At 43.6% G+C, this 15232-nt stretch overlaps 1 protein-coding gene across 6 annotated transcripts in view; it reads left to right on the forward strand.

Moving 5' to 3' along the window:
- LOC109869645 (guanine nucleotide-binding protein G(I)/G(S)/G(T) subunit beta-1) overlaps positions 1–15232 on the forward strand; it is a 57058-nt gene that overhangs the window by 29611 nt on the left and 12215 nt on the right. For all 6 annotated transcript variants that reach the window (XM_020459917.2, XM_031803995.1, XM_031803992.1 and 3 more), the window contains 7 exons: positions 3177–3215; positions 3647–3753; positions 7925–7988; positions 8792–8954; positions 12939–13005; positions 13201–13402; positions 13777–13993. In XM_020459917.2, coding sequence (XP_020315506.1) covers positions 3177–3215; positions 3647–3753; positions 7925–7988; positions 8792–8954; positions 12939–13005; positions 13201–13402; positions 13777–13993 — 859 coding nt within the window. The remainder of the gene's footprint in view (positions 1–3176; positions 3216–3646; positions 3754–7924; positions 7989–8791; positions 8955–12938; positions 13006–13200; positions 13403–13776; positions 13994–15232) is intronic.

The raw sequence follows: 15232 nt of genomic DNA on the forward strand, positions 1-15232 counted from the left end.
ATGTAGCCTTTAGCTAGCTAGTGTTCTTTTGTACACTAAGTGTACAAAACATGAACACCTGCTCTTTCCATGACACGGAATGACCAGGAGAATCCAGGTGGAAGCTATGATCCCTTATTGATGTCACTTGTTAAATCCACTTAAGTCCGTGTAGATAAAGGGGAGGAGACCGGTTATAGAAGGATTTTTAAGCCTGGATACAATTGATACATGGATTGTGTCTGTGTGCCATTCAGAGGGGGAATGGGCAAGACAAAAGATTGAAGTGCCTTTGAACGGGGTATGGTAGTAGGTGCCAGGCACACCGGTTTGTGTCGAACTGCAACGCTGCTGCGTTTTGCACACTCAGCAATTTCTTGTGTGTATCAAGAAGGACAACTTTGAAGTCAACATGGGCCAGCATCCCTGTGGAACGAACGCTTTCGACACCTTACCCCGACAGATTGAGGCTGTTCGGAGGGCAGAAGGGGGTGGGATGCATGCAACTCAATATTAGGATGGTGATCTCAATGTTTTGTACAATGTCTATAGCTTGATTTGTTTAGTGTCAGTGTGCTACTGCAATGATAAACTGTTTTTTAATCTATATAGGTTTAGCGTGCTGATTTTTGTGTCATGGATTGAGCAACTAGCACATCCATTGGCACAATCTGACCGTTAACATTTATCTTGACTTGAAAGGAAATGGTTTAGGGAACAGATTAGATTTGTTTGATACGGGTATATATATTAATATTGTATATATATATTATTATATATATTAAATGGGATTAGTCAAAACTGAGCCTAAGTCGGTGGAGTTGAAGGTACACTACAGACCCATTGTTCCACTTTTTTCTTTAGATGACAATCTTATTCTAAAATTGATTCAATAGTTTTTTCCCCCTCATCAATTTACACACAATAACCCGTAATGACAAAAAATAAACTGGTTTTTACAAATTTGTGCAAATTTCAGTTTTCAGACCCTTTACTCAGTACTTTGTTGACAGCATCGAGTCTTTGGTATGATGCTACAAGCTTGGCACACGTGTATTTTGGGAGTTTCTCACATTCTTCTCTGCAGATCCTCTCAAGCTCTGTCAGGTTGGATGGGGAATGTCACTGCACAGCTATTTTCAGCTCTCTCCAGAGATGTTCGATCGGATTCAAGGCTCTGGCTGGGCCCCTCAAGGACATTCAGAGGCTTGTCCAGAAGCCACTCCTGCATTGTCTTGGCTGTGTGCTTAGGGTTGTTGTCCTGTTGGAAAGTGAACCTTCGCACCAGTCTGAGGTCCTGAGCTCTTTGGAGCAGGTTTTCATAAAGGAGTTCTCTACTTTGCTACGGTCATCTTTGCCTCAATCCTGACCAGTCTCCCAGTCCCTGCTGTTGGAAACATCCCCACAGCATGATGCTGCCACCACCATGCTTCACTGTTGGGATGGTTCCAGGTGTCTTCGACCTCATGGTTTGGGTTTTTCTCTGACATGCACTGTCAGCTGTGGGACCTTCTATAGACAGGTGTATGCCTTTCCAAATCATGTTCCATCAATTGAATTTACCACTGGTGGACTTCCAAGTTGTAGAAAAATCTCCAGGATGATCAGTGGGAAAAAGGATGCACCTGAGCTCAATTTCTAGTCTCATAGCAAAGGGTCTGAATAGTTAGGTAAATAGTTTATTTGTTTCAATAATTATGGGGGACTGTGTAGATTACTGGAAAAAATATTTAATCCATGTAAGAATACGGAGGTAACCTAAATGTGGGAAAAGTCGAGGAGTCTGAGTACTTTCCGAAGACACTGTATATTCAAAGGTATGTGGACATACCTGTTGCTGACAGGTGTATAAATTTGAGCACACAGCCATGCAATCTCCGTAGACAAACATTGGCAGTAGAATGGCCTTACTGAAGAGCTCAGTGACTTTCAATGCGGTACCGTCATAGCGTTCCACTTTTCCAACAAGTCAGTTCATCAAATGTCTGCCCTGCTAGAGCTTCCCCGGGCAACTGTAAGTGCTGTTATTGTGAAGTGGAAAAGTCTCAAGGAGCAACAACATCTCAGCTGCGAAGTGGTAGTCCACACAAGCTCACGGAATGGGACTGTTGAGTGCTGAAGCATTTAGCACCTAAAAAATAATCTTCCCTCGGTTGCAACACTCACTACAGGTGTTCCAAACTGCCTCTGGAGGCAACGTCAGCACAATAACTGTTTGTTGGGTATCTCATGAAATTAGTTTTCATGGATTAGCAGCCGCACACCATCCTGAGATCACCATGCGCAATGCCAAGCGTCGGCTGAAGTGGTATAAAGCTCGCTGCCATTGGACTCTGAGCAGGGGAAACACGTTTTCTGCCGTGATGAATCACACTTCACCATCTGGCAGTCCAACGGACACATCAGGGTTTGGCAACTGCCAGGAGAACGCTACCTGCCCGACTGCATAATGCCAACTGTAAAGTTTGGTGGAGAAGGAATACTGGTCTGGGGCTGTTTTTCATGGTTTGGGCTAGGCCCCTTAGTTTCAGTGAATGGAAATCTTAACACTATAGCATAAAATTACATTCTAGATGATTCTGTGCTTACAACTTTGTGGCAACAGTTTAGGGAAGGCCCTTTCCTGTTTCAGCATGACATTGCCCCCGTGCACCAAGCGAGGTGCATACGGAAATGGTTTGTCGATCAGTGTGGAAGAACCTGACTGGCCTGCACAGAGCCCTGACCTCAACCCCATCAAACAACTTTGGGGTGAATTAGAACGCCCACTGCGAACCAGGCCTAATCACTCAACATCAGTGCCTGACCTCACTAATGCTCTTGTGGCTGAATGGAAGCTAGTCCTCGCAGCAATGTTTCAACATCTTGTGGAAAGCCTTCCCATTAGAGTGGAGAATGTTATTCCGTCAAAGGGGGGACCAACTCCACATGATTTTGGATTGAGATGTTCATCGAGCAGGTGGCCACATACTTTTGGTTGTGTAGTGTTAGTAAGTGGTAATGTTTATCCGGTCAGTGGGAATGGTAATTGTCTCCTTGATCACTGAAATTATTGGCTCACCACTTCGGTTATTGAGGTGTATATATTTTTTTGGTTGATATTGTTACATTATCAAAAGCGTTTGGGATAAAATTAAGACTTGGCTATTTTGTTTTTTTGCTAATTAAATGTAACTTTTTTTTTTTTTTACCTCCAGGATGCCAGGAAAGCGTGTGCGGATGCTACCCTGTCTCAGGTAAGACCCCTTTCCACCTTCATCACTCTGAAACAAACAGATCCCTTAGAGTGCAGTTCAGACACAGGGATGGGGAACCACTGAAGTCAACTTCATTATTCAGGATACAGGTAACGTGTCATGTTAAATGTTTTGTCAAAGCTGAGTAATGGTTAAATTGCGATAGGTGAGATGCACTGGGGTTCAATGAGTCCACAGCTCAAAGGCTGAGCGTAACTAGCAGCAGAGATGGCTCACAAGAATAGAGACTGCTCTTGCAATCCTGGAAGCAGCAGCACCCACTCTATATTTCTGTAAATGCAACATCATGGGAGCTGATAAAGGCAATGGTTTCACAGTATAGAACCTAGTAAAGGGCATCCCCATTTCCCATGGAGATACACAGCCTATTGTGTCATGGTCATTGATTGTTTCCCCCCCTTTCCCTTCAGATCACAGCAAACATCGACCCAATTGGCCGAATTCAGATGCGCACAAGACGGACACTGAGGGGGCATCTGGCAAAAATCTATGCCATGCACTGGGGCACTGACTCGAGGTAATCTTATTTAGCCACTAAATACCCCCCCCCCCCCCCCCCCCCAAAATCCAGGAAGTGACCATAAAAGGTTGTCTTGTGTAGTTTTCCTGTATAAAACTATTCCAAGATGGCCCCCCCCCCAAAAAAAAAACCTAACATCTGTAATGGTGTGTTTTTGTGTGCGTACTCTACAGTCACCTCTGAATATGGTTGCAGGTGTGTTTTTGTGTGCGCTTCTATGTTTGTGTTGCATGTTTGTGCCGGTATCATTGTGTGTGTGTAAGGGGTGGGATAGGGGGGCGTCCTAGGAGCCCCCAGCCCAGTCCTGCAGCTTTCACCTCACCTCAGTAACCAGCCAACTAATTACAATACCGCAGGTGTGCCGCTTCGCTCTGCAGAGATGCCACACCCCACACACCAAACTGCTTTGTCATCTCGCTTTGTTGCTCCGATTTATTTTTATCGCCCCACCCTAATTAAAAGAATAGACCATTCTTAACCGGTGAGCTCACAATGATGCAACAGAAAAAGTATTAAAATAATTAGTCCCCAACAGTCACCCCCCCATTTCATATTAATGTGTATTATGGCTGTGACTGTCATGTAATTTTGGATGATGGTAATTCACCGTAATAACAGTTAGACTAGCAAAAAATTAAATGTACGCACAGTTTCTCCTCCTCTCCTGACTGCATGTGCTGCCATAGAAATATAATGAGTAGAACGGGATTCTCATTCAAGTCAATGATAGCATAATGGATGGACTGGCGGTCATTGCAAGTGTACCCATAGGAGCAAAGCAGAAAGTAAAATATGTGCTGTGATTTGTTGACTCAACTGACATTGCAAAAAAAATAAAAAATCCATTGCATGATTCACATTGAAATTAACATTCTGCATTACCATGAAAAGTATTACATCACAATACCAGGCAGCCATTGCGAGTGTACCCATGAGTTTACCAGTGAAATTGCCAGGGTTAGAGGTACCCAGACCTATTCTTCTATTCACTCTCGTTCTGTGCTGCTGCTGCTGCTGCGTTGTCGGGGGCATTGCCCAGGCAACAGAAGACTCATTTGCTTATTTCAGCAAGAAGTAACAAGGGAAAGTTTCACGTTGTTTAAGAGTCCATGTTATGGCAGAAACGGACTCAACCTCACAAATGCCCAGTTGGCTGTTCGTTCCACACACACATTTTTCATGACCGTCAGTTATACGGTAATTGTGCCAGCCCTAATGTTTGTCTTTGCTTTGGTGGGTTAAATAATCTAATTAGTCTACCTGTAGCGAAGTGCAGCTGTCCAAAAGGGAAGGCATAATGAAAATAAGTATTGACCCGCAGTCGGGTGCTATTCATGCTCATGGTCTGTGTTCCTCCCACTGCTATTTATAGCCCCGTGCCCTGTGGCGCTCATTTAATTGACTCAGTTTATAAAGGGGGGGATTCCGACTCGCGTTATGCATGCGTAAATGGAACGTAATTTCCTTTTTTTATGCATTTTTCTCTCAATGCGTATTCTGACCTTGAATTTAAGCATGAGAATAGTATGCTATTCACCTGCTATTCGTTGGAGGGTGGAGATGTGTCTACAGATACGCCGTAATCTGACTTTGATTTATGCCCTAATAATTCTAACACCTTTACGCGTGACAAAACCATAAATAAGGTCGTGCGAACCTGTGGTTCCAAGTTTAAAGCGCGTCTACTTTATTTTTTCCGATAATCTCCGTGCACTGTAATTTATAAATTGATAAGAGCTAGCTAAGTAAGTAGTCTGTTAGAAAGGAATTGTAAATATACACAGCAATTCTTTTAGATTTTACCTTTATGATCCCTATAGATGAATGTGTCATATGGAATCAAACTGAAAATCGTAACATGACATGTAGGCCTATCCGGAGCCACCGTCAGCAATACCCACATACATTTATAACTGTCATTTTAGTGTTCGCTTCCTTCAATTTATAGTCTTTACCTTTCCTCTGTGATGTCCGTGTAGTTGTTCCTGAGGGTTGCTAACAATAGTGGATCATTTTAGACAGGGCATAACTTTTCTTTTTTTTTTGTACACTTTCCCGTTTGCGTCAGGTAGTTTTTTTTTTTTTAATCTATCAGCCACTTCTGATGTTTTTTTACCGGACAAAATATTTATCCCCCTCTAAAATTACACCAACAAAACACAGAAAAAACCGATGCGCAAGCCTTGTAATGTTTCTAAAAAGAAATGTATTACTAGTCAGAAGTAATGTGTGACTTTCAAAATACAGAAATCGTACAGGGATGATTTCTGTATTTTGAAAGTTACATATAGTATCTTTAAACTTGAGTGCTGACAAGCAAAACATTTTGAGACTGTCAACAGCGGACTACTGAAACAAATACCAAAATATAGTTTTTGGGTGGAGTTTTCCTTTAAGATAAATGTACTGAAAACCCTATTCAATGCAAACTCCAAGATAAAATCGGTTGGCCAGCAAGTGGGAGGGTTTTCAGAGTTTTAATTACATTTATTCAGCACACACAAGGGAACCACGCCTGTAAAACCTGTTACACACCTGTATAAGGTAAGTTTGAATACGAACTACTGAGAAGTACGTAGCAAAGGCGTACATTTCCTAAGTCTGAATTGTGCCCAATGTGTTTGTTAGAGTGGGAGTGCTCATCTAGGATCAGGTCAACGTGTCTGTTATTGTTTTCATTGTATGTTTCATTGGTCTGAAAAGGCCAAACTGATCCTAAGTCAGCACTCCTACTCTGAGGGTTTATGAATATGAGCCCAGGACTCCTTCAGGTTTACACCATAGATTTATAAACCATAGACTTAGTGAAGAGGAACGCCTTCTAAAGCGAGAGTCCCAGTCTCTCACCCAACCCCCTCAATGATGACCCTCAACGAGACAGTCTGTCAATCACCAAACCATCTCATTTCCAGTTACCTACTATAAGGATTATCTTAGACAGTGAGTTTTAACTGCTGCCTTTCAGGTTGTGCAACGCAGCAGACAATATTTAGTATTTGTCAAACGGCGTCAACAAGGTACATCTCTGATTCCATTTGTTTGTTTTTCATTCACAACAAAGCCTCAACAGTCACTTGGAATGCATCAATCTGCGTCGATGTGCGGTAGCCTAATGGAAAAGCAGAAATAATCCAAATGCCAATGTGTAATAAGTAAATACAAGTGAACGGACTGGCGCTAAGCTAGCAGAAGAGAGCTAGTTAATGTTTTCCAGTCCTGCTTTATTGCAGGTGTGTTTAAAAGGTTGGATAATGCGCTGCAATCTCCGTTAAGCATTTTACTCACTCTCTGGAGAAACCGAGTGGACACTGACACACACAACTTGGTTCAAAGTCAACATTCTTTCACAACCCTCCCAAAAGCAAAAAAATAAATCCACACGAGCTTAATTATTTTAGACATTAACATAATCTCCCCCCAAACGCGCTACTTCGACAAGCAGTCAACAGTTTAGTGTGCAAGAGTTGTAAGGCAAGTGTACCGGAGGTTCACGAAGGCTGTGTTGTCACTTACATAAGATGTAAGATGGATTTCATCGGCCTCCACTAACAGCACATGATTTCTAACCACACAGACAGGAAGTGTATGACTCTAATTACTGCCAGAGCTAAAGCTAGCAGCTTTCTCTTTTTTTAACCCTCTTGCATTTTGACACCCACCACATCCATAATATAGGTGTTAATACATTTTTACACCGTATAACTTCAATTAAATGCACTCTCTCAAATAGCCGCCTGTCCCTTTTTTATAATACCCAGACAACATCCCAGATTTCAGCAAATAAATTCCAGTTTCAAATAAGTGCCGGGTCAAAATTAATTGTTTCCAAAGTTGCCATGTCCTATTATGATGATGGGGATGTTGTAGAGTACAGTGGTGGGTGTCTTAGTGTGTGTGTGCATTGGCATGTGTGTTAGCATGTGTTTATTACTGTGCGCCTCAGGTAGGTAGGATTTGCATAAGCTGAGCAGGTCCAAAGGGAGCCAATGTGCCCCCTCTGTGCATCGGGTGCTGGCTTCCGTGGCGACTCTGTTTTTGATTCGCCCAGATAGCAGCAAGATGCTCCCCAGCCATAAAAGCGCCTGGAAACCACACCGCCCCTAAAATGCAACACATGGTTCCACCCTATGTTCACTGGTTTAATCATTGCTATCCTTTTTCCCCATAGGCTTTTAGTCAGTGCCTCCCAGGATGGTAAACTCATTATTTGGGATAGCTACACCACAAACAAGGTAAGGCTGGCCACATCTTGAAGAATTAAAAGGAATCTTTTTAGCCTAAAGACAAAAAAAATTGAAGTTTTCCACAATTTGTTTCATGACTGTGACAGGATATCCAGTATATGTGACATACATTTGTATATATAGAGTATGTGGACACACCTTCAAATTAGTGGATTCGGCTATTTCAGCTACACTCGTTGCTGACAGGTGTATAAAAATTTAGCACACAGCCACGCAAACGCCGTAGAAAAACATTGGCAGTAGAATGGCCTTACTGAAGAGCTCAGTGACTTTCAGTGCTGCACCACCATAGGGTGCCATGTTTCCAACATGTTAGTTATTCAGTATGACAACGCCCCTGTGTACAAAGTGAGGTCCGTACAGAAATGGCTTGTCGTGATCGGTGTGGAAGAACCTGACTGGCCTGCATAGAGCCCTGACCTCAATCCCATCAAACAACTTTGGGGTCAATTAGAACGCCCACTGCGAGCCAGGCCTAATCGCTCAACATCAGTGCCTGACCTCACTAATATTCTTGTGGCTGAATGGAAGCAAGTCCTCGCAGCAATGTTCCAACATCGAGTGGAACGCCTTCCCAGAAGAGTGGAGGCTGTTATAGCAGCAAAGGGGGGGACCATCTCCATATTAATGCCAATCATTTTGGATTGAGATGTTCGAGCAGGTGTCCACATACTTTGGGTCATGTAGTGTATGATATAAGCTTGGATACCTAGTAAATGTGGTCCTTGCGGGAGTCAATTAGACCCAGAGCCATGCTCCCTCTAACTCTCTGCCCGCCTGGTCTCCCTCAGGTCCACGCCATCCCACTGCGCTCCTCCTGGGTGATGACTTGCGCTTACGCCCCCTCTGGGAACTACGTGGCCTGCGGTGGCCTGGACAACGTCTGCTCCATCTACAACCTCAAGACCCGCGAGGGGAACGTGCGTGTCAGCCGTGAGCTGGCCGGACACACAGGTACGATAGTCACCCCTAGTTTCCACAAGGCTACCTGTGTGTGTGTATGTATGTATGTATGTATGTATGTATGTATGTATATATATATATATCTCACACACACACACAGCCTACAAAGTATTCATACCCCTTGATTTAGTCCACATTGTTGATACAGCCTGTATTCAAAATGGTTCAAATGTATATATATTTTTCCCTCACCCATCTACACGCAATAACCCATAGTGACAAAGTGAAAACATTTTTTTACAGAAATGTTTTGCTAATTTATTAAATTCAATTTTAAAAAATATCTCATTTACGAAAGTATTCACACTTTTTGTAGAAGCACCTTTTGGCAACGTTTACAGCTGTTAGTCTTTCTGGGTAAGTCGTTGCCTTTTCCACACCTGGATTGTGCAGTATTTGCCTATTCTTTTCAAAATTCTACAAGATCTGTTAAATTGGTTGTTGATCATTGCTAGACATCCATTTTCAGGTCTTGCCATAGATTTTCAAGTAGATTTAAGTCAAAATTGTAATCGGACACTTAGAAACATTCACTGTCTCTTTAGGAAGCAACTGCACGGCCTTGGGTTTTAGGTTATTGTCCTGCTGAAAGGTTAATTAATTTCCCAGTGTCTGGTGGAATGCAGACTGAACTAGGTTTTCCTCTAGGGTTTTGCCTGTGCTTGACTCCATTCCATTTATTTTCTATCCTGAAAAACGACCCAGTCCTTAACGATTACAAGCATACCCAAAACATGATGCAGCCGCCACCACTATACTTGAAAATATGGTGAGCGGTAGTCAGTAATGTTTTGTATTGGATCTGCCCCAAACAACACTTTTTGATTTCAGGACAAAAATGTAATAGCGTATTTATAAAAAAATTTAGTAAAAATGTCACCCCCTTTTCTCCCCCATTTTGTGATATCCAATTGGTGGTTAGTCTTGTCCCATCGCTGCAACTTCCTTATTGACTCAGCAGAGGAGAAGGTCGAGAGCTGTGCGTCCTTCAAAAAACACAACCCAACCAAGCCGCACTGCTTCTTGACACAATGCTGCTTATGCCGGAAGCCAGCCGCACCAATCTGTCGGAGGAAACACCGTACACCTGGCGACCGTGTCAGCATTCATTGCGCCTGGCCTGCCACAGGAGTTGCTAGTGACAAGAACATCCCTGCCCGCCAAACACTCCCCTAACCCGGACGACGCTGGGCTAATTGTGCGCCGCCCCATGGTGCCTGAGTAGCACAGTGCCTTAGACCACTGTGCTACTCAGGAGGCCTAAAAAGTGAATTGCTTTGCCACATTTTTTGCAGGATTACTTACCTGCCTAATTTTTACTGTCAATTAGGTTATGACTGGAGTAACTGCAATGTTGTTGATCTGTCAGGTTTCTCTTATGCCAGCCATTAAACTGTGTAACTGTTTTAAAGTCTCTCTTGGCCTCTTGTTGAAATCCCTGAGCGTTGTTCTTCCTATCTGGCAACTGAGTTAGGAAGTACGCCTTTGGTGACTGGGTGTATTGATACACAATGCTCAAAGGGAAATTCAATGTCTGCTTTAAAAAATATATATATTTAACCTATCTTCCAATAGATGTCCTTTGCGAGGCATTGGAGAACCTCCCTGGTCTTTGGTTGAATCTGTTTTAAATTCACTGCTCGACTGCGGGGCCTTACAGACAATTGTATATGTGAGGTACAGAGATGAGGTAGTCATTAATAAATCATGTTAAACACTTATTGCACACAGTGAGTCCATGAAACTTATGTGACTTAAGCACATTTTTACTCCTAAACTTAGTGCATTTGGAAAGTATTCAGTCCCCTTTTCCAAATTTGGTTACGTTATAACCTTATTCTAAAATGGATTATATAAATGTTTTATGATCAACACACAACACCCGATAATGACAAAGCGAAAACAGGTTAAGAAAAAAAACTGAAATAACTTATTTACATAAGTATTCAGACCCTTTGCTATGAGACTCGAAATTGAGCTCAGGTGCAACCTGTTTCCATTGATCAACCTTGAGACGTTTAAACAACTTGGAGTCCACCTGTGGTAAATTCAATTGATTGGACATGATCTAGAAAGGCACACACGTGTCTATTTAAGGCCCCACAGTTGACAGTGCATGTCAGAGGAAAAACCAAGCCATGAGGTCAAAGGAATTGTCGGTAGAGCTCCGAGACAGGATATTGTCGAGGCACAGATCTGAAGGAGGGTACCAAAACATTTATGCACTATTTAAGGTCCAAGAAAACAGTGAAATTGATCATTCTTAAATGGAAGAAGTTTGGAACAACCAATACTCTTCCTAGAGCTGGCTGCCCAGCAAAACTGAGCAATAGGGGGAGAAGGGCATTGGTCTCAGAGGGGACCAAGAACCCGATGGTCACTCTGACAGAGCTCCAGAGTTCCTCTGTGGAGATGGGAGAACCTTCCAGAAGGACATCCATCTCTGCAGCACTTCACCAATCAGGCCTTTATGGTAGAGGGGTAAGACAGAAGCCACTCCTCAGTAAAAAAGGCAGGACAGCATGCTTGGAGTTTCCCAAAACGCACCTAAATACTCTGACCATGAGAAATAAGATTCTCAGGTCTGATGAAACCAAGCTTGAACCCTTTGGCCTGAATGCAAAGCATCACATCTGGAGGAAACCTGGCACAATCCCTACGGTGAAGCATGGTGGTGGCAGCATCTTGCTGTTGGGATGTTTTTCAGCGGCAGGGACTGTGAGACTAGTCAGGATCGAGGGAATGCGTAACGTAGCAAAGTACAGAGATCCTTGATGAAGTCCTGAGCTCTTTGGAGCAGGTTCTCAGACTGGGGCGAAGGTTCACCTTCCAACAGGACAACAACCCTAAGCACACAGCCAAGACAAGACAAGGCAAGAGTGGCTTAGGGACATGTCTTTGAATGTCCTCGAATGGCCCAGCCAGAACCCGGACTTGAACTTGATCGAACATCTCTGGAGACCTAAAAATAGCTGTGCAGCGATTCTCCCCATCCAACCTGACAGAGCATGAGAGGATCTGCAGAGAAGAATGGGAGAAACTCCCAAAATACAGGTGTGCAAAGTTCGAAGCATCATACCCAAGAGAACTCGAGGTTTTAATCACTGCCAAAAGTGCGTCAACAAAGTACTGAGTAAAGGGTCTGAATACTTATGTAAATCAGTTTTAGATTTTTTTGAAATAAATTTGCAAAAATGTCTAGTTTTTTGATTGGTCATTATGGTGTATTGTGCGTAGATTGATGAGGGGAAAAAACTATTTAATCCTTTTTAGAATAAGGCTGTAAAGTAACAAAATGTGGAAAAGGTGAAGGGGTCTGAATGCTTTCCGAATACACTGTATTTAGACTTGCCATGACAAAGGGGTTGAATACTTGAATACTACATTTCAGCGTTTTCATTTTTAATTGATTTGTAAAAATGTTGACAAACATAATTCTACTTTGACATTACGGGGTAGGCCAGGGACAACAAATATCTAAATATAATCTGTTTTAAATTCGGGCTGTAACAACACAATGTGGTAAAAGTCGAGGGGTGTGTTTTCTAAAGGCGCACAGCTAGCGCACCTGTGACACATCATAGACCATGGTTAACCACCACTTTACAAGACTGGTATTGTTTATGCACACAATTTATTTATTAACCAGTGCCTTGGAAGTCTTGAATGCTTTCAATACCACTGATTTTAGTCTCACATGACAGGACCCATGTCTGTCAGCTCACTGAAAAGTTATGTTTGTGTTATTGAGTGGGTTCTGTTGTACTTGCACATGTTCATTTCCTATAGTCTTCATTTATATTGTACCCTTTTGGTGGTAAGGCTAATATAATGAACATACTGGGTCAAGGCCTGTAATGTAGTTCCTCCTTGTAGCTTTAGACCATTTCCCCTGTTTTGTGACTGCTTCTCAGTGCTGACTGTCTCAAATCAAATCATGTCTGATGACTGACTTAATTCTGCTGTGGCCTCCAGGTTACCTGTCCTGCTGTCGCTTCGTGGATGACACCAAGATCGTCACCAGCTCTGGAGATACCACATGGTGAGTGGGGGAACTGTGCCTGCCTGCCTCCCCCTTCCCATGTTCACTGAGTGGATATGCCAGCTCTACACTGTTTGTTAAAATTGAGGTTAAACGCAACGGCGAATATCTGAATGCATCCCAAGAGTATGGCGGAAAACAGTCACTCCAAACGCCTCAAACTTTCTTTTTTCTCCCTGCCTCTCCTTCCCCCAGTGGTCTCTGGGACATTGAGACGGGCCTGCAGACGACCACGTTCGCCGGCCACACCGGCGATGTCATGAGCCTGTCGCTTGCGCCCGACACGCAGCTGTTTGTGTCCGGGGCGTGCGACGCTTCCGCCAAGCTCTGGGACATCAGAGAAGGAATGTGCCGACAAACCTTCACCGGGCACGAGTCGGACATTAATGCCATCTGCGTAAGCCAATCACACGATCCGACCACCGGTCAACCTGTGTATACATAGACTTCAATACGGACATTGTATATACACTAGCATGCTTAAGGGTGGATTCTGTGATACGTGTAGAAGCGTGAATGTGGACATGCTACATCTGTATCTATTGTCCCTTGTGTATTTTGTATGGATGGTCACTTGGTCAATACCAAGCACTTTACATTATGAAAGGGTGAAGTCACTACCAATGTGTAGCACCCACCTTGATAATGCCACGGCAACCATTATGCACTAGCTCATTACACACGGACACATACACCGCACGTAGAGTGATGAGGAAGATATTATCGGACCTAGCCTCATACCATCTCTCCCCTCTTTCCCGTCCCGCCCAGTTCTTCCCCAATGGTAACGCCTTTGCCACGGGCTCAGACGACGCAACATGCAGGCTCTTTGACCTGCGCGCCGACCAGGAGCTGATGGTCTACTCCCATGACAACATTATCTGTGGCATCACCTCAGTGGCGTTCTCCAAGAGCGGCCGCCTGCTGCTCGCCGGCTACGACGACTTCAACTGCAACGTGTGGGATAGCCTCAAGGCCGACCGTGCAGGTGACCAGCGGGCGGGTGTGAGGTTTTTTTTTTTAAACGCCCAAATCACAGGTCTAGGATCAGAGCACAGTACTCCCAAACCTTAATGGTTGGGGGGGGGGGGGTGTTTAATAACTGACCCTAAATCTATGGGCCACCTCATCATTGGGGCGGCAGCGTAAGCCTAGTGGTTAGAGCGTTGGACTAGTAACCAAAAGGTTGCAAGTTCAAATCCCCGAGCTGACAAGGTACAAATCTGTCGTTCTGCCCCTGAACAGGCAGTTAACCCACTGTTCCTAGGCCGTCATTGTAAATAAGAATTTGTTCTTAACTGACTTGCCTAGTTAAATAAAGGTAAAATAAATGTAATACACATTTTTTAAATCATACTTTGAGGCCACCATGATGACGACAGTACAGTGGAGTACAGTACAGTGGTCAAGCTAGGTTCCTGATGTTATTGCGAAGGCTGTACACATATTTGACGTCATCAGCCAAAACGCTGTAGGCCTGTACAGCTCCCTGTAGTGGAACAGGGTGGAATGTAGCTAGAGGAGCCAGGGCTGGTGGAGGGGGAGTGGGTTGAAATGGACTAGATGTGGGGAGTCCCTGAGGGACATTGATTTAGAGCACCTAGTGGTCTCTGGTACAGAAATTACTGGGGTTCAATAGGTATCAGATGACAGCAGGGTTACTTTAGTTGAGCACATCGGTGGTACCGTCTGCAGCCACGCAATTGATCAGTTTTGTAGCAAGGCTAGTTCCTCAAGCACAGCAGGGATACTTCATACATGCAGCATTACTAGACAAGATATAAAGCAGATTGAACAGGAGAATTCCCAATTATCCACCCTTTTCCAGAATTGAGCACTTAGACTTCCTGTCATCGATTCAAAAGCATAGGACTGATGTAAGCATTGGCTAGAGGGAGTTTTCACTGTTAAATCCATGACAGCCATTGTACAAGTGAAGGCTAGTTTGTACAGCAGCAGGGTTTGTGGATATAGCCCCTGCTGTTTTGCTTGCTCCAGCAGTTGATCTGGTCCCACAGAGGCATGAATTGCTAAGTTCTATTGATTACATATGTGGTCTGGATAAGAGATGGGATGGGTCTGCCACACACACACTTGTACTAGCAACATTTTCTAGTAACTGAGTTTACCGATATACAACAGAATAGAACTGATACACAGCCACGTCTTTAATGGAGTCTTTTATAGAGTGGCGTTGGCTAAGCGTGTTGTGATATATCATCGCCTG

The sequence above is a fragment of the Oncorhynchus kisutch genome, linkage group LG24 (genome assembly GCF_002021735.2).
Source record: "Oncorhynchus kisutch isolate 150728-3 linkage group LG24, Okis_V2, whole genome shotgun sequence".
NCBI lineage: Eukaryota > Metazoa > Chordata > Actinopteri > Salmoniformes > Salmonidae > Oncorhynchus > Oncorhynchus kisutch.